Source organism: Oncorhynchus mykiss, chromosome 20, assembly GCF_057628025.1.
Source record: "Oncorhynchus mykiss isolate SJ-2025 chromosome 20, ASM5762802v1, whole genome shotgun sequence".
NCBI lineage: Eukaryota > Metazoa > Chordata > Actinopteri > Salmoniformes > Salmonidae > Oncorhynchus > Oncorhynchus mykiss.
In genome coordinates, this window is record NC_143041.1 from 42629804 (window position 1) to 42656658 (window position 26855).

The following is a 26855-nucleotide window of genomic DNA, read 5'->3' on the forward strand; positions in this document are numbered from 1 at the left end:
TTGCCAACCTGCATTTTCAATCCTGTGTTGACCATACCGCCTACTCTGGAGGCACACAAAATTATATTCAGCTGAGTGACATGCAATTCTATTCAACTGACTGACACGAAACACCAGACACACAAACGTAAGTCTTTATTCATAATGTGTTATTACATTAACGTACATTCAAAAAAACTAAAGTGAAAAGACAAAACGATAAACATTACGTCCCGTTGTGTTTCAGTACCGTGGATCACTCAGCACAAATTCACATCTTCAGCAATAAGAGTCAGGAAGGTTATCCCATGGGACAAGAGAGCTGTTGAAAATAAACTCCAGCAAAAATAGGAGAGTACTATACGTTTTCTCACAGTACTCTACTACATTGCGAGTCATCTGTAGAGGAACCATTTAGTGAGTCTAAATATAAAGTTCGCCACCATTGGACTCTGGAGCAGAGGAAATGCGTTCTCTGGAGTGATGGATCACTCTACACTATCTGGCAGTGCGACGGACAAATCTGGGTTTGGCGGATGCCAAGAGAACCTGCTCGAATGCATAGTGCAAACTGTAAAGTTTGGTGGAGGAGGAATAATGAGCCGGGCTAGGCCCCTTAGTTTCAGTGAAGGGAAATCTTAATGCTACAGCATCCAACGACATTCTAGACAATTCTGTGCTTCCAACTTTGTGGCAACAGCTTGGTGAAGGCCCTTTCCTGTTTCAGCATGACACAGCCCCCATGCACAAAGTGAGGTCCATACAGAAATGGTTTGTCGAGCTCAGTGTGGAAGAACTTGACTGGCCTGCACAGAGCCCTGACCTCCACCCATCAAACAACTTTGGGATGAATTGGAACGCCGACTCAGAGCCAGGCCTAATTGCACAACATCAGTGCCCGACCTCAATAATGCTCGTGGCTGAATGGAAGCAAGTCCCCCCAGCAATGTTCCAACATCTAGTGGAAAGCCTTCCCAGAACAGTGGAGGATGTTATAGCAGCGAATGGAGGACCAACTCCATATTAATGCCCATGATTTAGGAATGAGATGTTCGACGAGCAGGGGCTCCACATTGTTTTGTATTTATATATATATATATATATATATATATATATATATATATATATATATATATATATATATATATATATATATATATATATATGTGTGTGTGTGTCAAAATGCTGTGGTAGCCATGCTGGTTAAGTGTGACCTTGATAAATAAATCACAGTGTCACCAACAAATCACCCCCACACCATCACACCTCCTTCACGGTGGGAACCACACATGCGGAGAACATCCGTTTCATCACAGAGCTTGAAGGTTTTTGCGACTGCACTTGTAGAAACTTTCAAAGTTCTTGACATTTTCCGGATTGACTGGCCTTCATGTCTTAAAGTAATGGACTGTCGTTTCCCCTTTGCTGATGAGCTGTTCTTGTCATAATATGGAATTTTACCCAATAGGGCTATCTTCTCTATACCACCCCTACCTTGTCACAACACAACTGATTAGTTCAAACAAATTAAGAAAGAAATTCCACATATTAAATTTTAAGGCACACCTGTTAATTGGAATGCATTCCAGGTAACTACCTCAAGCTGGTTGAGAGAATGCCAAGAGTATGCAAAGCTGTCATCAAGGCAAAGAGTAGCTACTTTGAAGAATCTCAAATATAAAATATATTTTTATTTCTTTCGCACCGCTTTGGTGACTACATTATTACATATGTGTTACTTCATAGTTCTGATAGTCTACACTATTACTCTACAATGTAGTAAATAGTCAAAATAAGGAAAAACCCATGAATGAGCAGGGGTGTCCAAACTTTTGACTGGTACTGTGTGTGTACACACATACACACACGCATTCTAAAGTTTGTGCTCACTTAGAAATGTCTTTGTTTTTGAAAGAAAAGCAAAACAAAAAAAAAAACATTAAAAAATAGCATCTAATTTATCAGAAATACAGTGTAGACATTGTTAATGTTGTAAATTACTTTTTTTTATGGAATATCTACAGAGGCGTACAGAGGCCAATTATCAGCAACCATCACTCCTGTGTCCCAATGGCACGCTGTGTTAGCTAATCCAAGTACATTTTTAAAAAGGCTAATTGATCATTAGAAAACCCTTTTGCAATTATGTTAGCACAGCTGAAAACTGTTTGTGCTAGTTAAAGAAGCTATAAAACTGGCCTGTTTTAGACTAGTTGAGTATCTGGAGCATTAGCATTTGTGGGTTCGATTACAGGCTCAAAATGGCCAGAAACAAATAACTTTCTTCTGAAACTCGTCAGTCTATTCTCATTCTGAAAAATGAAAGTCATTCTATGCGAGAAATTGCCAAGAAACTGAAGATCTCATTCAACGCTGTGTACTACTCCCTTCACAGAACAGCGCAAACTGGCTCTAGCCAGAATAGAAAGAGGAGTGGGAGGCCCCGGTGCACAACTGAGCAAGAGGACAAGTACATTAGAGTGTCTAGTTTGAGAAACAGACGCCTCACAAGTCCTCAACTGGCAGCGTCATTAAATTGTACCCGCAAAACACCAGTCTCAACGTCAACAGTGAAGAGGCGACTCTGGGATGCTGGCCTTCTAGGCAGAGTTGCAAAGAAAAAGCCACATCTCAGACTGGCCAATAAACGAGTAAGATGGTCAAAAGAACACAGACACTGAACAGAGGAACTCTGCCTAAAATGCCAAACCTGTCAGATGGCAGATGAGAAATGCTCACTAACAGGGATGTAAACAAATTTGTGCACAACATTTGAGAGAAATAAGCTTTTTGTGCATACGGAACATTTCTGGGATCTTTTATTTCAGCTCATAAAACCAACACCATGTTGAATTTATATTTTTTTGTTCAATAATATATAAATATACAGTTTGACTAGTTTTTAATCCTACGGGAGGTGGTCGTTGCCGTAGCAACCTTGAGTGAGTTAGTTCCTGAGTTCACTGGCGCATGTAGAGAGTGATGAGGCCTGCACGGTGGAGTTGTTGCCACAGTGTCATCTCCAGCCTCATGTCATGGTTAATGAAGAAACCCACTGGGTGATATTGGTGGTCAAAGTAGTGGTCAGAGTATTTCACATAGTCTGGAGTCATGAAGCCATACGCGCTCACCTGTTTTCAAATACGACAGACAGAAGGAGAGAGAGGTAGAGAGAAACAGGGGGGAGGACAGAAGGAGAGAGAGGTAGAGAGAAACAGGGGGGAGGACAGAAGGAGAGAGAGGTAGAGAGAAACAGGGGGGAGGACAGAAGGAGAGAGAGGTAGAGAGAAACAGGTGGGAGGACAGAAGGAGAGAGAGGTAGAGAGAAACAGGTGGGAGGACAGAAGGAGAGAGAGAGGTAGAGAGAAACAGGTGGGAGGACAGAAGGAGAGAGAGGTAGAGAGAAACAGGTGGGAGGACAGAAGGAGAGAGAGGTAGAGAGAAACAGGTGGGAGGACAGAAGGAGAGAGAGGTAGAGAGAAACAGGTGGGAGGACAGAAGGAGAGAGAGGTAGAGAGAAACAGGTGGGAGGACAGAAGGAGAGAGAGGTAGAGAGAAACAGGTGGGAGGACAGAAGGAGAGAGAGGTAGAGAGAAACGAGGGGAGGACAGAAGGAGAGAGAGGTAGAGAGAAACAGGGGAGAGGACAGAAGGAGAGAGAGGTAGAGAGAAACAGGGGGGGGGGGGGGGGGCAGAGGTCAGTTGCTGCAGTCACAGCCTTTAAAAAACATTTTTTATCTAGTGTTCCATGCCTCAAGAACAATGATGACCATATATGGGCCTTTGCTTTAGGCAGTGATCGAAGCAGAATGTAGTATTTCTGTTTCACAGGGCTTTTGAAGACTATCAGGGTCAGAGTAAATGCTGCCCAACTGGAGGGTCAGTGCAGTCATGTCCAGAGAGTTATTGTTTAATGGCTAGTCACTGGTGGGTCGTCCCGTACCTGGTCACAGGTGTGTATCGCAGCCAGCAGCATCACAGCACCTGTTGATGGACGGTAGATGTCCTTGTATTTGGTCTGCATGGCGTGGGCCCGGAGGAACCTACGACATGAAACACAAGAGAGCATTTAACAATACAGCTGGTCCACACGTTAAAATAGTGTCCAAGAAAATGATCTTCAGGGACAAAGGATTTTGTCCTTTCCTAAAATGCCCTTTGCTGGAGAAAAGGTTGTGTACAGACCAGACCTGGCTGCCACCTTTTCCTTGTCGAGAGGAGAGCTAACCCCACACCACACCACACAGGCCTGATTAGTATGCACCCGAACAGAGTCATGGTATAATAATTACCTTTAAAGTGTTAGATGGTGTGGGATGGAGTTCTGGCCTCCTTGGTGACATCACCAGGTGGTAAATGAGTTAATAGACCAATAAGAGAGATCCAAACCTTTCTGCCAATAACAGCTAGTCTTCCGTTTTCCCCTCCCCACTCAGACCACTCCCAGAGAGTCTTAGCAAAATCCTTGTTTGAGAATTTTTTCCTTTGCTAAGAAGCTATTCTTGTTTTCAATTCCAAAAAATGATTAAAAAAAGTAAACAAAATCAAAGTAAGGTCATTATTTGATATGGAGATAAAAATGGGCACTGCCACTCAACCAGGGTTGGGATCAGTTACATTTCAATACAAACAAAAAAACATTCACCAGAAGTGCACGCACATGTGTCATATATTATTGGAACCTCATCAGAGGACCTCTTTAACCATTGTAGGAAGAGTTCTCGATCATAAAGTGGCCCCCCACCCAAAACAGGGACTTCAAAAGGGGTTTCTTTAATACCTTTGTCCAGGTGTGTGTGTGTGTGTGTATAATCAGAGCTCAGCTGTGATTCGGATTAGCCACAACAACTCTCCTAAAGACTATGTGCTTTGTACTAAGATAAACATTTTAAAAGGGGGGGGGAAGTGAGTTATTTTTTTTACACACCTGTTTCTGATGTAGCGTATGAAATCTGGATGGTACATCTTCAACTTTTCTACGGTCACATTTCCTCCAAAGTATGTGGGAGGTCTAAAAAGGGAAAAACAAAAACAGATAACAGTATAGGGTAGCCTAGTGGTTAGAGTGTAGGGACGGCAGGTTAGCCTAGTGGTTAGAGTGTAGGGACGGCAGGGTAGCCTAGTGGTTAGAGTGTAGGGACGGCAGGGTAGCCTAGTGGTTAGAGTGTAGGGACGGCAGGGTAGCCTAGTGGTTAGAGTGTAGGGACGGCAGGGTAGCCTAGTGGTTAGAGCGTTGGACTAGTAACCGAAAGGTTGCAAGTTCGAATCCCGAGCTGACAAGGTACAAATCTGTCGTTCTGCCCCTGAACAGGCAGTTAACCCACTGTTCCTAGGCCGTCATTGAAAATAAGAATTTGTTCTTAACTGACTTGCCTGGTTAAATAAAGGTAAAATAAATAAAACATTAGTAAATAAAGAAGGAATACTTGGGGATATTGAGGGTATTTCATTACAATGGAAATCCACATAGATGCTGTGTGGGGAATGAAATCAAAACCTCCATGGAGATGAACCCATCTTACGTTTTGCTCCTTTCTGGTCCTCTCTCTACTGGAGTGTGTGTGGCAGCTGCTTTCATCAGCAGATAATCCCTGTCATGGTCTGGCAGGAAGACATAGCGTGTCTCCTACAGGATAAAGACAGAGAACGAGGGGAATGCATGATCAGACTATAAAAAAAATAAATGTAAATGAAAGTTAAAGAGTTTGTCTGTAAATTAATTAAAGAATGGAGGATGAAGTTTATTCCCAGTGAGTAAATGTGATCGTGAACCATCATCATCATGATGGAAGTGTTCACCTCAGAGAGCGGTGGTCCTCTGTAGCCCGCTCCGGCGTAGCTCCTCATGGAGTTACGGAGTGTGTTGGTGGAGAACGTGTAGAAGGATGTTCTGGAGCCCACATCCTGCTCAAAGCCTTTAATGACAGCTCCGTTGGTCCTGGAGTAACAACAGAAGCATGGAACAGAACTTTGTCAATAACCAATATAAACATTTTTAAAAAATAACATTAAAATAAAGTTGCTGGTTCGAATATCAGAGCCGACAAGGTGGAGAAAAATAATCTGCCACCATGTGCCTTTGAGGCATTTAACCCAAATTGCTTCAGGGGTGCTGGACAATGGTGACCCTGGCCATGACCTCACTCCCTGCGGGTGTCTCAGGGGGAGCTGGGATATACAAAGAAAACACATCTCTATCACATAATCCCTTGTGACAAAGCTCTTAATAAAAGAAAAGGATGGACAAACAAAATGCGAGAGTGGAATGGACTCTACCCACGTGTCTTTATCCTACTGTTTTACCAAACTGTCAATGTAACCACCTCCCTATCTTTATACAACACAGGGACACTGTCAAAGACGACCAATTACAACACAGGACACACAGGAAGGAACACTGAACGACAACCACGGCATGAAGGAACATGAACACTGTCAATGACCTCACACTCAGGTAACCACAGAAACCAGATGCATGCTTCATTCAACAGACTCTTGAGGAGCCCTTGAAAATCAGCCATCCTGAATGACATAAATGAAACACAGGATGAAGGCCAACTGTACTAACATAATACACATTCCAAGGAACATCTTCCACTTCAGAAGGTCCAACCACCCCCGCAGGCTATTGAGGAAGTCAAGACTAAACAAGGTCAAAGACAGCGTCTCACCTGAATACGTAGTCATGCTGGTCAATCTCATGGCCTTTCTTTGACTCATTCAGAATCCCTCCGTTGCCCACGACAGCACAGCGGACACACCGTGAGCCGTTGCTACGACGATCCCAGTCATCAAACATGTGCCAGTTGGCTGACGTGTTGAGAACAGACAGGGTCGACACCAGAGCTGCAACAACAAATCCAATGTAATAAAATAACTGATGAAGAAGACAGCCAACCAACCCGATGAAATCTCTGCCTCGCGCACATTTCCAATGGACGACATCTACACTCAACTGTCAGTGTCTCGTCTCACTAGCTGGGAGGCGTGGGTAAAGTCCACGGGGTAAAAACAGTGGAATCATTCGATCGTTTACTCTTGTCAGATGTGAGCTGATATGAGATTCCCATGCATCTGTGAAGTTGTGCAGATGTACTCAAGCGACTGACCATAAAGGGTCGCGTGTCCCATCTCTGAAGCCATATAACATCTTTATTGGGGTGACCATGGATCATAGCGCACTGGAGTTAGACAGTGGCAGTCAACGATGTGGAACTAAAATTGTTTGTCGTCAGCATGTGAACATGATTTGTCAGCCAATTTTCAAACATTAGTTGGTATGGAGTAACACATTGTAACGTTCCTGTCAACATGTTTTGAAAGTACTTACTGTTAAAGTCGAGGTTTGCCCAGCCATGAGTCCCAGGATACAATCGGAGGCGCTGGTACTGTTCTGGAGTGGCATGCTTGGCCCACTGAAGCACAGGGATCCTGCCCAGATACCGTACCCCAAAGTCTGTCTGGGACACCCTGCTACGAATACTGTCTGGACAGTCCTGGATGGAATAACGTTCAGAAAGTTGACGCTCATTTACTGTATTTCAATACAATTTCAAAACTCTAAAATACTATTTGGAGAACAGTGAAAACAAGTAAAAAAGGACCCCAGACATTATCACCTTGGCTGCTGTAGCTTCATTCACCTCAGTCCATCTACAAACACATAGCCTAATAGCTATTAGCCGCTACACATTAACTCAGCACTGGGTAGACCACGTGATGATGCCGCTACAACATTCTATGGCGATGACACAAAGAGGGTAGCACAAGAGAACAGATTCTGGGAAACCTGTACTATGACATCATATCCTGTCATCGTCACGGTACAGGGGGCCAGCACAACCTAATGTCCTTATAGAACAATAAGTGACTCAACATCAGCATCATTAAAACTGAACGAACGGTGTAATTTTACCATGCAGACGTGCAGTTACACAAAGGTCATTGTAAAGTGGGTGATTCAAGCACTGGATGCTGATTGGCTGACAGCCGTATACCATGGGTATGATTTATTTTTATTTTTATGTACTGCTCTAATTACGTTGGTAACCAGCTTATAATAGCAACAAGTCACCTCGGGGGTTTGTGGCATATTGCCAATATACAATGGCTAAGGGCTGTGTCCAGGCACTCTGTGTTGCACCTAAGAACCTCCCTTATCCCTCGGGCCTTACTGCTTACATTATATATATATATATATATATAAATAAAACGTTCCACACAACATAATATGGACATAAAAAAATTAAATTCATCTTGAGTTATTTAAAAAAAAGGTTCCGAACCTCGGTGTCCCCTCATAGCTACGGTCTTGTATCAAACGAGGCCATTTAGGTCTTCATCATCAGGGTAACTACTCACTGTTTCTGAGGAACACTGAATCATGGAAAGTCAACGAGTGGAAGATAAGCAGACAAAGAGTTTGATGGGAGTTGTGCATACCACTCCACTAAACAAAAAAAAAAAAGGTAGAGATAAAGAAATTGGAGATTGCATTGAACCGTACGGTGTTCCTTTACCACCCACATGTCTGGATCAAATAGGCCTAAACACATATGCTTCACATCTTATCTGTCTTATGAAAGATAGAGACGAAACAGTCCACGCGAGTGAGAAACCACCACATGGAGTGGGGTGTTCTCTGTTGTGGTCGACCGTATTTAGTCTATATTATAGGAAAAATAGGAAGCAGACCTCAGCCACTGTTCATATGAAATGTACAATGTTCTTTCCTTGTTTTGGTTGACCGTGTGATGACGCTGCAACATTCTTCTATTGTGATGACACAAGGAGGGTAGAGCAAGAGAACACAGTCTGGGAAACATGTCATATATTTGCCATTATACATGAGCCCAAAGAAAACACCAGCCGGTTTTCACTGGCATTCATTCAACTAGACATCCCACACGCACGCAAACACCAGCCAACATCATTGCAGAACATGAAGTCCTTAAAATATCTGCGTGATTAACACTGAACTAGTGGTGGACTTTTACCATGCAGACTTACAGTTAAATTAAAAAGGTCATTATTGAACTGGGCTTATTTCCACATAATGTAATATGGAGATTGCTTAAGATGGCCCAGAGCTTATCAAATTGCTGTATGAATTACACGTTGATGACCTTTTGGGTTGTGTAATCTGGTGGTTAACTAGAGTATCACTCATGTCATCTGACTGAGATTTAACAGATATCCACTGTCCTTATTTTATAACAAAGTGGGGCATTATTTTAAGTGCTTCCATGCTTCATGTGTCTGAAAGTACAAATCAGTCAGCATTGACTGCAAGGAGACGACAGGCCTTCTAAGGTCTCTGAAGTAGACAGCAATCACAACAAAACACATCAAGTAACAGGAACAGCTCAGAAAAAGGAACTTCAACTCACTGTTTGAGGTGGGGCATCTTCACTGTAGTAGCTGTCGCCAATGAAGGGTGGCTCTGTTGGTTTGGCAGACTTGAGGAGAGCACCTTTAAGATCAGAGCCCTTGGTAGTCCTGGCTCCAGGTTCTGTTGACAGTCTGACTCTGGCAGGGGATGTGGACTTCACCTTTAAACTTAAAGGTGTTGGTGGTGCGATACTACTATTATCTGACAGCGTATTGACAACAAGAGGTTCTTCAGGGTCATGTAACCTGGCAAGAGACAAAACACACACCTTAGAGCTGAAACCGGTGTCACCTTAACGGTCCTGGGTAATGTCAAATGTGTCAAATGTCGTTGTCTCCTGCTACCCAATTGTGGAAAAACTCACATATTTCTCTCACAAGTTCCTCAGTAACAGCTGAAATATGTTGATTCTGTATCTGACTCGGCAGGAACAGAACACGCTCTGTCAACTGTGGTCATGTGACCCAAATTGAGCAGAGAAGCTGAACCTAAAATGGCTTTCTAAACATTAACTAGGGTTGAGCCTAGTCATTATAAAGTGTTGTCAGATTTCACCATTATTGAAAATGTATTTTACACTAACCAACAACTTCTCTTCTTCCAGGCTAATTTGTGGTTGAGTCTGGATTATGGCTGACCCCAATTATTCAACTGGTCGATAGGCTTTGGTCGACCAATATTTTGTTGTTGTTGTTGTTGTTGTTGTCGGGGACAGCCCTAGTCTTGATTTATTCTGAGTAAAACAGTACGGAGAAGTGGTATGCTATTCAATGTGCCAATGGTAGAGCTGCATTGTGTTTGGATGGGAAAGACAACAATCGTCCGTCTCACAACCAGACCTGTATCCTCCACATTGACGTATAAGTGCACTTATATTAAATAAACAATAAGGCCTGATTGTGTCTGGATGTATTTTCAGTACAACTAAATGCCAAAGAGCTCTACAGAGTAATATTGCCCCAATGCACTGAGTCATATCTGGACGTGTGTCCTCCAGTCATTTAATGAAGGACAAAGGTAATAAACCAAAATTGGATTAGGGCGTAACCGATACCTGTGACAATCTGAGATCAGAATGGTGATAGTCGCCACCAGGAAATACAACTGAAGGACTGATGCATCATGGACTATCCATTCTCTCATAAGAGGCTCTCGAGCAGACAGAAAAAAACGATGGTTGATGTAAAAAAAATCCCCCTTTTCCACAGAAATGCTAATGTTTTTGTCGTGCAATAGCAGAATTCCCCTTCTTCATAAACTGTTCATTCATCATTCCCCGGCCTGTCTAAATACAGTGATCTCCATTTGTGTTAATAGACAGGCAGAGAGGCAGAGACAGGCAGGCAGAGACAGACAGGCAGAGAGGCAGAGACAGAGAGGCAGGCAGACAGGCCATCAAAATGACAGACCTGCTGAACCTTTAAAATCATATGTTTGAGTGGTTTGTCTCACAGCGAGAGAAATACAGCTGCTTCCACTACTCTGACAGTACTACCAGGCTGACATTTCACATGTAACCCCATTCTGTTGCTCTCCATTGGTTTTAATGTTAGCCCAGCTGCTTGTGTGTGGCTACATTGATATGACTTGCAGGAAGACCGTAAGCGTTTGATTTTAAAAATCCCATGGTTTAAGTCTCCATGATCTCAGGCAGGTGAACCATGTCCCTCTGTACGGCTAGTCATTTGGCAAACCGAGCAACCAGGAAGATTTTCAATAAATAAATAAAAAAAGGTAGAAAGAATAGACGTTGCATACAGTATACACATTAATTCCACTAGTTCACACATTAATTCCACTAGTTCAGCCTTTTAATTAATAAAAATCCCTCAGAATCTTTGCTTTTGAATTACACAACAAACTAATCATTTAACATTCCTAGAAAGTAGCTAGGGTTCCATCCAATTGGTGACAGATTTTTATGTAATTATTATTTGTTTAACGAGGCAAGTCAATTAAAAACGAATTCTTATTTACAATGACAACCCACTGTTCCCCGGTAGGCTAACTGCCTTGTTCAGGGGCAAAACAACAGATTTTTACCTTGTCAGCTCGGGGATTTGATCTAGCAACCTTTCGGTTACTGGCCCAACGCTCTAACCATTAGGCTACCTGCCGCCCCATATTCAAGCAAATATTCTATTTTTAAAAATCTAAAGTTCAATGTGTTTCCATCGCATTTCAACTTTGCCAATAGTTGTCACAAAAACCTGTTGGGTTAAATAGCAAATGTGTCTATTCTGGTCTTGTCAAGTGTGCTTTAATCAACAGCTGGCAAATATAGTGCAGGTAGGCTGTGCATGCAGGCCGTGCAGGTAGGCCGTGCATGCAGGCTGTGCAGGTAGGCTGTGCAGGCAGGCCGTGCAGGTAGGCCGTGCAGGTAGGCCGTGCAGGTAGGCCGTGCAGGTAGGCCGTGCAGGTAGGCCGTGCAAATTATACCGAAACTTGGCCGTTTCCGTCACAGCTGTCGTGATATTAATTTATACGGTATAACTTCACTCACAAACTGTGAATGGAAACATTGTTAGAAGTGTAATATTTTCCACCAGGAGTTTTAGATTGTTGCATCGTTGTTGGTTTACCTGTTGGGTTCCTGTGTGTACCAGATGCCAGGGAATTGTGTCAGGTTCAGGATGTCCATGCGCCAGGTGATCTCAAGGTTCAAATAGATGATATAGATGACTGGCAGGAAGCTGACACCCAGGAAGCACAGCCATAGCCTCCTCTGGAGCCCCATGCTCGTCATCGTCGACCTGAGCCTGAGCAGCCGGCTGTGTGTGTGCCCTCTACCCTCCAATGAGGAGGAATGTGGGGAGTAGAGGGGAGTCACCGATGTCCGATGTCCTTCTGAGGAGGATGTTCGGGTTTTCAGGGGAGCAACGAGGAAAGAGACGAGGGCTGGAGTTGACTGTAAAATGAGTGCACAGAGGTGCACACTACTCTGGGGCCTCTCTTACCACATGACAGTCTGGAGAGACAGAGAGAGGAGAAACGGACATAGATAAAAATGGAGAGAGCAAACTTTACCTCACTGTGTCAGAGCTGCTCCCAATAATCCCTTTTTAATTCAACCTTTGACCACAAAAATACAGTCTCTCTGTATTCTTTCAGATCCCTCTATTTTAGGGGCAGATGGGTATTTGATTTGGACTCTTTATAGCCACTGATGGATCATGGTACAGGAACTCCCTCTGACCAGGTGAAGCCTTCATCCTTCCAGAACAATACAGTGATGGCAGAGTAACTGTCAAAATGTACCATCTCTGACAACCCTGCTCAAACCTGTTTGACCCTGCTCAAACCTGTTTAACCCTGCTCAAACCTGTTTAACCCCGCTCAAACCTACTAACCCCGCTCAAACCTACTAACCCCGCTCAAACCTGGTAAACCCACTAACCCTAAACCAGACAAGAAGAGGGTCATGATGACTGACTTGTGATAAGTCAAATAAAATGTTATTGGTCACACACAACATATGTAGCAGAAATGCTTGTGTTCCTAGCTCCAACAGTACAGTAATATCTAACAATTCACAAATCTAAAAAGTAAAATAATGGAATTAAGAAATATATAAATAGTAGGATGAGCAATGTTAGAGTGGCATTGACTAACACATAGTAGAATAGAATAGAGTATTTACATATTGGATGAGTAAAGCAGTATGTGAACATTATTAAAGGGATTAGTGTTCCATTATTAAAGGGATTAGTGTTCCATTATTAAAGGGATTAGTGTTCCATTATTAAAGGGATTAGTGTTCCATTATTAAAGGGATTAGTGTTCCATTATTAAAGGGATTAGTGTTCCATTATTAAAGGGATTAGTGTTCCATTATTAAAGTGACCAGTGATTCCATGTCTATGTACACTGCTCAAAAAAATAAAGGGAACACTAAAATAACACATCCTAGATCTGAATGAATGAAATATTCTTATTAAATAATTTTCTCTTTACATAGTTGAATGTGCTGACAACAAAATCACATACAAATTCTAAATGGAAATCAAATTTATCAACCCATGGAGGTCTGGATTTGGAGTGACACTCAAAATTAAAGTGGAAAACCACACTACAGGCTGATCCAACGTTGATGTAATGTCCTTAAAACAAGTCAAAATGAGGCTCAGTAGTGTGTGTGGCCTCCACGTGCCTGTATGACCTCCCTACAGCGCCTGGGCATGCTCCTGATGAGGTGGCGGATGGTCTCCTGAGGGATCTCCTCCCAGACCTGGACTAAAGCATCCGCCAACTCCTGGACAGTCTGTGGTGCAACGTGGCGTTGGTGGATGGAGCGAGAAATGATGTCCCAGATGTGCTCAATTGGATTCAGGTCTGGGGAACGGGCGGGCCAGTCCATAGCATCAATGCCTTCCTCTTGCAGGAACTGCTGACACACTCCAGCCACATGAGGTCTAGCATTGTCTTGCATTAGGAGGAACCCAGGGCCAACCGCACCAGCATATGGTCTCATAAGGGGTCTGAGGATCTCATCTCAGTACCTAATGGCAGTCAGGCTACCTCTGGCGAGCACATGGAGGGCTGTGCGGCCCCCCAAAGAAATGCCACCCCACACCATGACTGACCTATCGCCAAACCGGTCATGCTGGAGGATGTTGCAGGCAGCAGAACGTTCTCCATGGCGTCTCCAGACTCTGTCACGTCTGTCACGTGCTCAGTGTGAACCTGCTTTCATCTGTGAAGAGCACAGGGCGCCAGTGGCGAATTTGCCAATCTTGCACAGTGTTGGGCTGTAAGCACAACCCCCACCTGTGGACGTCGGGCCCTCATACCACCCTCATGGAGTCTGTTTCTGTTTGAGCAGACACTTGCACATTTGTGGCCTGCTGGAGGTCATTTTGCAGGGCTCTGGCAGTGCTCCTCCTGCTCCTCCTTGCACAAAGGCGGAGGTAGAGGTCCTGCTGCTGGGTTGTTGCCCTCCTACGGCCTCCTCCACGTCTCCTGGTGTACTGGCCTGTCTCCTAGTAGCGCCTCCATGCTCTGGACACTACGCATTGATGTGCCATCCTGGATGAGCTGCACTACCTGAACCACTTGTGTGGGTTGTAGACTCCGTCTCATGCTACCACTAGAGTGAAAGCACCGCCAGCATTCAAAAGTGACCAAAACATCAGCCAGGAAGCATAGGAACTGAGAAGTCATATGTGGTCACCCCCTGCAGAACCACTCCTTTATTGGGGGTGTCTTGCTAATTGCCTATAATTTCCACCTGTTGTCTATTCCATTTGCACAACAGTATGTGAAATTTATTGTCAATCAGTGTTGCTTCCTAAGTGGACAGTTTGATTTCACAGAAGTGTGATTGACTTGGAGTTACATTGTGTTGTTTAAGTGTTCCCTTTATTTTTTTGAGCAGTGTACATAGGGCAGCAGCCTCTAAGGTGCAGGGTTGAGTAACTGGGTGGAAGTCGGCTAGTGATGGTTATTTAACAGTGATGGCCTTGAGATAGAAGCTGTTTTTCAGTGTCTCGGTCCCAGCTTTGATGCACCTGTACTGACCTCACCTTCTGAATGATAGTGGGGTGAACAGGCAGTGGCTCGGGTGGTTGATGTCCTTGATTATCATTTTAGCCTTCCTATGACATTGGGTGCAGTTGGTGTCCTGGAGGGCAGGCAGTGTTTCACCTTATTCACTGCAGTCCCGTTGATGTGGATAGGGGGGGTGCTCCCTCTGCTGTGTCCTGAAGTCCACGATCAAACCCTTTGTTTTGTTGACGGAGAGGTTATTTTTCTGCCAGAAGAACTGGAAACACCAGGAAACCAGAAACACATCTCTACTCTGAGGAAATGTCTCTGTCCCAAGTGGCTCGGGTCAAAAGTAGTGGACTATATAGAAATAAAACAGTTATGTAAAAAACAAAAGGGCCTTTGGAGTGCAATCAATGTATTGTTCACATGCACCTCCCCCTGGCTGTGACGGAACCACGAGGAACATTTTGAATGTCAACAGTTACTCTGATAGAGTACAATCATTAGCACCCGTATGAGAACACGCACTTCTATACCTCATCTGTCACCTCCCTCTGACTACAATGACATGGTAAACACAGTGCTGGGCGGATAACATGGCCTTTAGGGCACTACATTCTGTTCCGATTGGATTTACATGAGTGAAATACATAGTCTTTAACATCAGATTAACCTTGTCTGTTTACCCTAGCCTTGGGATGTGGAGTGGCCAAAGCCACATTCCTGCTTCATGTGGGAGTGCAGCTATTAGCATACCGTAACATTTAGCCTAACAAAAGAAAGATAGCAGTACAAACTATACAGAAGCTTCCCATCTAAAACCATACCGCACATAGTGTTGCGCACTTGATCAATGCCACGATTCAAAAGAGTGTGGATATTATAAAAGCCTTTAATTTTCAATTGGGCTAAAAGAGAAAATAAATAAATATATATAGTCTACTGGTATTAAAGGTCATTCTTACAGGAGCATGTGATGTGGGAGAGCTATTGTCTATATGCTGTATCACTCAGAGAGGGGTATGTGGGGTACAGTAGATGACTCACACACTACCTCCAGAGGTATTGTGGCAGAATAGAGAATGATAGAGAACTTTAGTGGCCCAAAGTCTGTATTAGCACGGGCAGCGCCATTGAGTTCCTATCCCATTTTAATGTAGTCAACTGGGTGGGACTTCCAATTCATTGGCTGATCCCTCTTGGTGACCCTGTTGGAGTCATGTCCAACCAGGTCACCAGGAGGGATCAGACAATTATGAAGAAAATGGACTACTTAAAAAAAAAAAAAAAAAAAATGAAGGTAGCCTCAAATGGCACTACTCATTCTGCCACGTACCCTAGAATGACACGGATACAAAAGGTTGAGTCTGTGTGTGGGAGACATCTGTTACGGTCATATCTCCATGTTACAGTGCTTGTAAACCAGACAGACGTCCACCTCCGGAGGTAGTGTGGGAGACATCTACACCCCCCTCTAGAGTTAGCCATCTAGCGTGCTCCGGACACCTTTGTGCAAGCTTTACTGAGGAAGTGTAGTTTGGTTAGATGGCAGCATCCATAGCTGTATGGCTGTGGAACGGTTACATTCTGTCTCGCTGATGAAATAAAATTAATTGAAAAGGCCATATATTTCCAAGCCCATATCGCATGCGTTGATTATCAATGTTAAAACACAGTTTTGAGATTGTGGTTCACATGAGCCAGTCGTTGGGCTGATGGATGAAAACTGTAGGGAGAAGGAAGAATGCGTTCAGCTGTCCTGGATTCAGTTTGTGTTGTCAAAGTAGTGTAGAGTAAATCTTTGAAACATACCGAAATGTAATGAATTCATCAGTAAACATTTATCAAACTACTGTAAGACGGAGGTCATTAAAATGTCAACAATTTACTTTCCCTGACTTATTCTTCAGTGTTTGTTTGAAGATAGATGACCAGGGAATGGAAGGAAAACCTTGATCCTCAGATTAGCCCTGTTCAACACATCTGTGAAAACTTTGACATTTGGTGGAGAATAGAGACAGCAAACATTTTACCTTAAGACCTTTTTTAAAATGTATTTTATAATCTTGGCTGTGCTGTCTATCACCTTTTTTTCCCATTCAGTTGAATAATGATGATAATAAAATACTTTTCCCTCTTTTGATTTAATTCTCCTAAAAATCTGAATGAATCCTAAGAAGAAGAAGAAAGCTGTAAACTTGATGGTATTTGTTAAAGTTCCTGTTTTGCACCGATTACCATGATCACCCTCAGAGAAACAGCAAGTCACTACTCTGAGATCTCTCTCCTCCCTTTTCACAACACAAAGCTAAACATAGAAAATAAAAAGTTAAAAATGTCTCCATATCCACTTACCTGTGACGAGTCTTCTTTAGTGACAGTTATCTATCTGCATAGTAGGAGAGTAGCGACAGTAGAAAGTCATCTAAACCAGAAGAACTCTTTGACTAATAGACCGGAGCGCCGGCACAGCACAGCATGGGCGGGACGATTGTGAAATGAGCAACAGATGCTGGCAATTGGGAGAGAGGGAACATTTACTACGGGGTGTAATCATTAGTCCAAGCCGTTTTGTTTTCCAACGAAAACTAGCGTTGCTATTTGACAAATTCACCAAGGTCCAGCCCCGTTTCGTTCTCTTTAGTTCCTAGTGAATACACCCCGGACTACAATAAAGTCAGACGTGAGACGACAGCGTTAGAGGAATAGCGTTGCTATGGTCACAATGGCTGTGTTCACACAGGCAGCCCAATTCTGATATTTATTCCACAAAAAAAATATCTGTCCAGGGCAGAGGTGTCATGCCAATTGGGGGCTAGTGCCCCCTCAGATTTGTCCATTAAAAATGTTTTACAAATAAAAATTATACTTTCGTTTTTGTTTTTCTGTAGTACTACTAGCCACGGAGCATTTTTGTGGAGTTGGCTTTAGATAGCCCAGATAGGTTCCCAATCTCATAACAAGCTACCAAGAAGCCATTTAATAAGACTATCAATCAAGTTAGAGTAGCTAGCTTGTCTAAAGCCTTGTTCACATTGACAGTTTGAAGTGACTCAAAACAAATTTTTTTGCATATCTGATTCAAATCTGTTCTCAAAAATGCACATGAATCGGATATTTCAAGCCAGCTTTGTAGGTTGTTTGACGTCAGATAGAAATTTGATTCCTGACCATGAGACTTCTCTGAATGGTAAAATCTGATTTATTTGCCCTTTAAGTAGTTTTTAGACTGTTATTTGGCATAACTTGTTGCTTGCTAGCTACTCCGTTAACAGTTTGACAAGAACGTGCGGTAGCTAACTAGCGTGTTAATTGTGTTTAAGATGGCGCCGAAGAACATGGCTGACGTTTTACATTCTCCCAACCAGTTGTGCTATTTTGTTATTTGTTTGCATTTTGTGTAACTTGTTTTATAACTTGTCGTGTACATAATGTTGCTGCTACCGTTTCTTATGACCGAAAATAACTTCTGGACATCAGAAAAGCGATCACTGACCACAGACTGGAAGAAACGTTTTCCTTACACGAGTTTGACGAGAAGAATATCCTGCTTTCACTGGAACAGGCCCAAATCCACACTATTTGGATCTATACTAGATCGGAGAGCCTTCTGCGAATCCAGGGGCGAGCAAGTAAAATCCCACTGCCATCCGTTCTTCTTGCTAACATTGCTTTCATTGGAAAATAAAATTGATGACCTACGATTAAGATTATCCTACCAGTGGGACATTAAAAACTGTAACATCTTATGTTTCACCGAGACGTGGCTGACCGACGAAACGGACAATATAAAGCTGGCAGGATTTTCAACAAGGGGTGGGGGTGTGTGTCTATTTGTCAATAACAGCTGGTGCGCGATGTCTAATATTAAAAAAGTATTGAGGTATTGCTCGCCTGAGGTAGAGTACCTAATGATAAGCTGTAGACCACACTATCTACCAAGAGAGTTCTCATCTGTATTATTCGTAGCCGACTATTTACCACCACAGAACGAAGCTGGCACTAAGACCGCACTCAACCAACTCTATAAGGCCATAAGCGGCGCTCCTAGTGGCCGGGGACTTTAATGCAGGCAAACTAACACATGCAACACCAGCATGTCACATGTGCAACCAGATGGAAAAAAAACTCTAGTCCACCTTTACTCCACACACAGAGATGCATAAAAAGCTCTCGCTCGCCTTCCATTTGGCAAATTAGACCATAATTCTATCCTCCTGATTCCTGCTTACAAGCAAAAACTAAAGCAGGAAGTACCAGTGACTCGCTCAACACGCACAATGAATGAAGTGGTATACTCCTCAATGCCATTGGATGAATCCCGGGAACATATTCCAGTCTGTGCTAGCAAAACAGTCCTGTAGTGTAGCATCCGCGGATGGCCTACCTTCAAACTCAGTGCCTCTTTGCTCAACATCATGGAAAAATCTAAAGAAATCAGCCAAGACCTCAGAAAAAAACTTTTAGACCTCCACAAGTCTGGTTCATCCTTGGGAGCAATTTCCAAATGCCTGAAGGTACCACGTTCATCTGTACAAACAATAGTACGCAAGTATAAACACCATGGACCCACTCAGCCGTCATACCGCTCAGGAACGAGATGCGTTCTGTCTCCTAGAGATTAACGTACTTTGGTGCGAAAAGTGCAAATCAATCCCAGAACAACAGCAAAGGACCTTGTGAAGATGCTGGAGGAAACATATATAAAGTACTAGACTCTGATGTGTGCCACAGAAAGTATTTGACTCAAGCCACAAAATGAAGGACATTAGAAGGGAATTCTGGCAGTGGGGAGGTTTTCGGCACAACACCGGCAATTAAGAATGTGAGGCTCAATTAAAGATGTTGCAGAACCGGTGGTTTTTGATGCACCACTCCCTTCTGCCCAGTTTCCCGGATGTTGCTATGGCAATCAAGCTGTTTTTATCATCCCTGTAATTGCCTGCGGAGAGATCGTTTTCTAAACGTAAACTCATAATGAACTACCTAAAAGACATTAGGCTGTCGGTCTGATATGAGCTTTCGAACACCTGTGGAAGCTCCACTCATTACACTGGCGCCGTCGTAGCCTTGACAACACATTTGTTCACCGATATCCCTTTACTTTCAATTAGTATATAAAATGTTTTGTTGACATAGTGGGAAATCAATAACTTAATGTTGGTTGCCAACGAACATACCATAGAGTGAATCATGATTTTACCATTTTCGGCAACCTAATTCAGTGCAGTGGAAAAGTACTTGCCTCCTTCTGATTCTCTGTTTGCATTTTTTTTTGTACTTAATAAAACTCTTCCACTCTTCCACTGTGACTATAAAGAGGAGAGATGCTGGGGCTCTTCCACTGTGACTATAAAGAGGAGAGATGCTGGGGCTCTTCCACTGTGACTATAAAGAGGGGAGATGCTGGGGCTCTTCCACTGTGACTATAAAGAGAAGAGATGCTGGGGCTCTTCCACTGGGACTATAAAGAGGGGAGATGCTGCGGCTCTTAAACTGGGACTATAAAGAGGGGAGATGCTGGGGCTCTTCCACTGTGACTATAAAGAGGAGAGATGCTGGGAATATAAAGAGGAGAGATGCTGGGAGTCTTCCACTGTGACTATAAAGAGGAGAGACACTGTGACTATAAAGAGGAGAGATGCTGAGACTATGAAGAGGAGACACGCTGGGACTATTCCACTGTGACTATAAAGAGGAGAGACGCTGGGACTATTCCACTGTGACTATAAAGAGGAGAGATGCTGGGACTATTCCACTGTGACTATAAAGAGATGCTGGGACTCTTCCAATGTGGCTATAAAGAGGAGAGATGCTGGGACTCTTCCACTGTGACTATAAAGAGGAGAGACGCTGTGACTATTAAGAGGAGAGATGCTGAGACTATAAAGAGGAGAGACGCTGGGACTATTCCACTGTGACTATAAAGAGGAGAGACGCTGGGACTATTCCACTGTGACTATAAAGAGGAGAGATGCTGGGACTATTCCACTGTGACTATAAAGAGGAGAGATGCTGGGACTCTTCCACTGTGACTATAAAGAGGAGAGATGCTGGGACTCTTCCACTGTGACTATAAAGAGGAGAAATGCTGGGGCTCTTCCACTGTGACCATAAAGAGGGGAGATGCTGTGGCTCTTCCACTGTGACTATAAAGAGGAGAGACGCTGTGACTAGAACGAGGAGAGATGCTGGGGTTCTTCCACTGTGACTATAAAGAGGAGAGATGCTGGGACTCTTCCACTGTGACTATAAAGAGGAGAGATGCTGGGACTCTTCCACTGTGACTATAAAGAGGAGCGATGCTGGGACTCTTCCACTGTGACTATAAAGAGGAGCGATGCTGGGACTCTTTCACTGTGACTATAAAGAGGAGAGATGCTGGGACTCTTTCACTGTGACTATGAAGAGGAGAGATGCTGGGACTCTTCCACTGTGACTATAAAGAGGAGAGACACTGTGACTATAAAGAGGAGAGATGCTGGTGCTCTTCCACTGTTACTATAAAGAGGAGAGCCACTGTGACTATGAGGAGAGATGCTGGGACTCTTTCACTGTGACTATGAAGAGGAGAGATGCTGGGACTCTTCCACTGGGACTATAAAGAGGAGAGATGCTGGGACTCTTCCACTGTGACTATAAAGAGGAGAGACACTGTGACTATAAAGAGGAGAGATGCTGGGACTCTTCCACTGTGACTATAAAGAGGAGAGATGCTGGGACTATAAAGAGGAGAGATGCTGGGACTCTTCTACTGTGACTATAAATAGGAGAGATGCTGGGACTATAAGGAGGAGTAATGCTGGGACTCTTCCACTGTGACTATAAAGAGGAGAGACGCTGTAACTATAAAGAGGAGAGATGCTGGGACTCTTCCACTGTGACTATAAAGAGGAGAGACGCTGTGACTATAACGAGGAGAGATGCTGGGACTCTTCCACTGTGGCTGTAAAGAGGAGAGATGCTGGGACTCTTCCACTGTGACTATAAAGAGGAGAGACGCTGTGACTATAAAGAGGAGAGATGCTGAGACTTTAAAGAGGAGAGATGCTGGGACTCTTTCACTGTGACTATAAAGAGGAGAGATGCTGGGACTCTTCCACTGTGACTATAAAGAGGGGAAATGCTGGGACTCTTCCACTGTGATTATAAAGAGGAGAGATGCTGGGACTCTTCCACTGTGACTATAAAGAGGAGAGATGCTGGGACTCTTCCATTGTGACTATAAACAGGAGAGATGCTGGGACTCTTCCACTGTGACTATAAAGAGGAGAGACACTGTGACTATAAAGAGGAGAGATGCTGGGACTCTTTCACTGTGACTATAAAGAGGAGAGATGCTGGGACTCTTCCACTGTGACTATAAAGAGGAGAGACACTGTGACTATAAAGAGGAGAGATGCTGGGACTCTTTCACTGTGACTATAAAGAGGAGAGATGCTGGGACTCTTCCACTGTGACTATAAAGAGGAGAGATGCTGGGACTATAAAGAGGAGAGATGCTGGGACTCTTCCACTGTGACTATAAAGAGGAGAGACGCTGGGACTATAAAGAGGAGAGACACTGGGACTCTTCCACTGTGACTATAAAGAGGAGAGATGCTGGGACTCTTCCACTGTGACTATAAAGAGGAGAGACGCTGGGACTATAAAGAGGAGAGACACTGGGACTCTTCCACTGTGACTATAAAGAGGAGAGATGCTGGGACTCTTCCACTGTGACTATAAAGAGGAGAGACGCTGGGACTATAAAGAGGAGAGACACTGGGACTCTTCCACTGTGACTATAAAGAGGAGAGATGCTGGGACTCTTCCACTCTGACTATAAAGTGGAGAGACGCTGGGACTATAAAGAGGAGAGACGCTGGGACTATAAAGAGGAGAGACACTGGGACTCTTCCACTGTGACTATAAAGAGGAGAGATGCTGGGACTCTTCCACTGTGACTATAAAGAGGAGAGATGCTGGGACTCTTCCACTGTGACTATAAAGAGGAGAGATGCTGGGACTCTTCCACTGTGACTATAAAGAGGAGAGATGCTGGGACTCTTCCACTGTGACTATAAAGAGGAGAGATGCTGGGACTCTTCCACTGTGACTATAAAGAGGAGAGATGCTGGGACTCTTCCACTGTGACTATAAAGAGGAGAGATGCTGGGACTCTTCCACTGTGACTATAAAGAGGAGAGACGCTGGGACTCTTCCACTGTGACTATAAAGAGGAGAGATGCTGGGACTCTTCCACTGTGACTATAAAGAGGAGAGATGCTGGGACTCTTCCACTGTGACTATAAAGAGGAGAGACGCTGGGACTCTTCCACTGTGACTATAAAGAGGAGAGATGCTGGGACTCTTCCACTGTGACTATAAAGAGGAGAGATGCTGGGACTTTTCCACTGTGACTATAAAGAGGAGAGATGCTGGGACTCTTCCACTGTGACTATAAAGAGGGGAGATGCTGGGACTCTTCCACTGTGACTATAAAGAGGAGAGATGCTGGGACTCTTCCACTGTGACTATAAAGAGGAGAGACGCTGGGACTCTTCCACTGTGACTATAAAGAGGAGAGATGCTGGGACTCTTCCACTGTGACTATAAAGAGGAGAGATGCTGGGACTCTTCCACTGGGACTATAAAGAGGAGAGATGCTGGGACTCTTCCACTGTGACTATAAAGAGGAGAGACGCTGGGACTCTTCCACTGTGACTATAAAGAGGAGAGATGCTGGGACTCTTCCACTGTGACTATAAAGAGGAGAGATGCTGGGACTCTTCCACTGTGACTATAAAGAGGAGAGACACTGTGACTATAAAGAGGAGAGACGCTGGGACTCTTCCACTGTGACTATAAAGAGGAGAGATGCTGGGACTCTTTCAACGGTTCCACTGGTTACAGTTTCCCACTAAAGCACTTTGGTAAAGCACATTGGGGGTATCCCAAATGGAACACTTTACAGTGCACTACTTTTGACTAGGGCACATATGGACTTTTGAGGGCCAAAACAAACCTATATACGTACCAGGTAAAAGAGAGAGACAGTATGGAACATGTACGTTAAAATAAATATATAATAATTTAGATATAGTAGTTACAGTTTTTTTCCTTTCCCATCGCTGCAACTGCCGTACAGACTTGGGAGAGGAGAAGGTCGAGAGCCATGCTTCCCCTGAAACACGACCCTGCCAAGACGCACTGCTTCTTGACACACTGCTCACTTAACCCGTAGGCCAGACGCACCAATGTTTCGGAGGAAACACCGTATAGTTGGCTACCGAAGTCAGCGTGCACTAGAGACTAGTTTACTACTGCTGAGTGAAGGGGCCCAGTGTGAGACTAGTTTACTACTGCTGAGTGAAGGGGCCCAGTGTGAGACTAGAGACTAGTTTACTACTGCTGAGTGGAGGGGCCCAGTGTGAGACTAGTTTACTACTGCTGAGTGGAGGGGCCCAGTGTGAGACTAGTTTACTACTGCTGAGTGAAGGGGCCCAGTGTGAGACTAGTTTACTACTGCTCAGTGAAGGGGCCCAGTGTGAGACTAGAGACTAGTTTACTACTGCTGAGTGAAGTGGCCCAGTGTGAGACTAGAGACTAGTTTACTACTGCTGAGTGGAGGGGCCCAGTGTGAGACTAGAGACTAGTTTACTACTGCTGAGTGGAGGGGCCCAGTGTGAGACTAGTTTACTACTGCTGAGTGAAGGGGCCCAGTGTGAGACTAGAGACTAGTTTACTACTGCTGAGTGAAGGGGCCCAGTGTGAGACTAGAGACTAGTTTACTACTGCTGAGTGGAGGGGCCCAGTGTGAGACTAGTTTACTACTGCTGAGTGAAGGGGCCCAGTGTGAGACTAGTTTACTACTGCTGAGTGAAGGGGCCCAGTGTGAGACTAGAGACTAGTTTACTACTGCTGAGTGGAGGGGCCCAGTGTGAGACTAGTTTACTACTGCTGAGTGGAGGGGCCCAGTGTGAGACTAGAGACTAGTTTACTACTGCTGAGTGAAGGGGCCCAGTGTGAGACTAGTTTACTACTGCTGAGTGAAGGGGCCCAGTGTGAGACTAGTTTACTACTGCTGAGTGAAGGGGCCCAGTGTGAGACCCATTCATTGTGATGTAGGAGTATTTTTAACACGGTGTAGCTCTCAGACTACCATCCTTATTGACCCATCAGGCTCTCGGGGTCTCTTTGGGTCTCTTGTCACATGAAACCACTAGGCTGCCTTGTGGTGTGTTGTCCCTCCACATTGTTAGATGTGACTTTGGTAAGACTCTCATAAAAAAAACCTGCCTGTCAGAGCAAAAGTGGGCTTGTGACTGCCAGAGGGCCAGAGGGGGTGTGTCGGAGGGGGGGGGGGAGCAGACCAATCCAAGACAGCAGATCCTGTAATTAGCACTAGCCCAGAGGGGCACCAGGACAAAAGACATCTGTAACTCACACACAAAGGACACCGCGGAGCTGAGCCCTGACTAGCCCTAATGCCAACCCAGCCTTCAGCGCCAGCTTCGTTCAGCAGAACTCTGTACTGACGTCTGTCTGAACCATGGACTGCAGGACCTCCGCAGGGGAAGAGGGCAGGGTCCAAAATGTATGTTTGGCTCCACCAGCCACTGTGGCAGGTAGATGAAAAATAATCTGATTTACCAGCCCAAACATAATTACATAAAAAAAAAAACTGACGACCGTGCTTTGTAATGTTTCTAAAACAAGAAATGTATTAGTAAGAATGTGGATGTGGATGTAATCATGTGGATTATTGCTCAATTTTATTTCATTTTTTGTGACCCGAGTCTTTAAACCAAAATTTCAGACGAGGACTAAATGTTCAGCTGCCCCTTTAACTGCGGGAGGGGTTACCGTGGTAACGGGGCCCTTACAGTCATGTCAGCTATTAGTTGAAGCGGTGGACTCATGCTAACATTGAAAAACAACCAGGCTTGTGAACAAAACAATGTAACTAGGCAAGAAACACAAAGATAAAGTCTCACTTAGCTGACTTGAGTAAATTAGACAGCCTGCTGTGCCTCTGCCAGCACCTCCAAAAATGAATCTATCTGCGCTTCACTCACAGTGAGCAAAGCTGTTGGGGTCTAGCAGCTATGAAACAAAACAGCAGAAATACTTTGAAAACAGCTACTTAAGCATTTTTCTGCTAGAAATCGCAACTTGCACATTTGCTCATTCTTGACTTTTGACTGTATTTATTCGCAAATGAGATTGTAATGCTCACACTGTAGAGCCCTGCACAGATTGACGACCCGCAAACATATAGATATTCTTACCCGCCAATACCTAAATCTACCCGCATTTGGTGGGTGTTAATTTTATGCCCTGGACGAGGGTGGTGCTGGTTTCCTTCTACTCAGAACGACCACCTAGCCCCCCCCCCCTCCACCCTCCTCCTCTCTCTGCCTACTCTGAAAACATCATAAGGTCACAAAACAGGCCTGGGCTGGCTCAGAACATCTGGAACAGCGCTCAGCTCTGTGGGGAACAGCAGCCTCTCTCTGCTCTGTGGGGAACAGCAGCCTCTCTCTGCTCTGTGGGGAACAGGAGCCTCTCTCTGCTCTGTGGGGAACAGCAGCCTCTCTCTGCTCTGTGGGGAACAGCAGTCTCTCTCTGCTCTGTGGGGAACAGGAGCCTCTCTCTTCTCTGTGGGGAACAGGAGCCTCTCTCCTCTCTGTGGGGAACAGGAGCCTCTCTCTTCTCTGTGGGGAACAGGAGCCTCTCTCTGCTCTGTGGGGATCAGGAGCCTCTCTCTTCTCTGTGGGGAACAGCAGCCTCTCTCTGCTCTGTGGGGAACAGCAGTCTCTCTCTGCTCTGTGGGGAACAGCAGCCTCTCTCTGCTCTGTGGGGAACAGCAGCCTCTCTCTGCTCTGTGGGGAACAGCAGCCTCTCTCTGCTCTGTGGGGAACAGCAGCCTCTCTCTGCTCTGTGGGGAACAGCAGCCTCTCTCTTCTCTGTGGGGAACAGGAGCCTCTCTCCTCTCTGTGGGGAACAGGAGCCTC

The 26855-nt window shown here is 44.5% G+C and overlaps 1 protein-coding gene across 2 annotated transcripts; it reads right to left on the bottom strand.

Annotated features, from left to right (window-relative positions):
• Positions 1–2766: 2766 nt before the first annotated feature.
• On the bottom strand, positions 2767–17259 carry rtst6galnac (GalNAc alpha 2,6-sialyltransferase). Of its 2 annotated transcripts, none has more exons than XM_090211850.1 (10): positions 15013–15130; positions 11952–12337; positions 9368–9614; positions 7309–7474; positions 6650–6824; positions 5778–5916; positions 5501–5604; positions 4906–4989; positions 3922–4021; positions 2767–3110 (listed from the first exon to the last, which is right to left on the bottom strand). In XM_090211850.1, the coding sequence occupies exons 2-10, from the start codon at positions 12113–12115 to the stop codon at positions 2940–2942; spliced, it is 1350 nt and encodes a 449-aa protein (XP_090067976.1). In that variant the 5' UTR covers positions 12116–12337; positions 15013–15130; the 3' UTR covers positions 2767–2939.
• Between the last annotated feature and the right edge of the window lie 9596 nt (positions 17260–26855).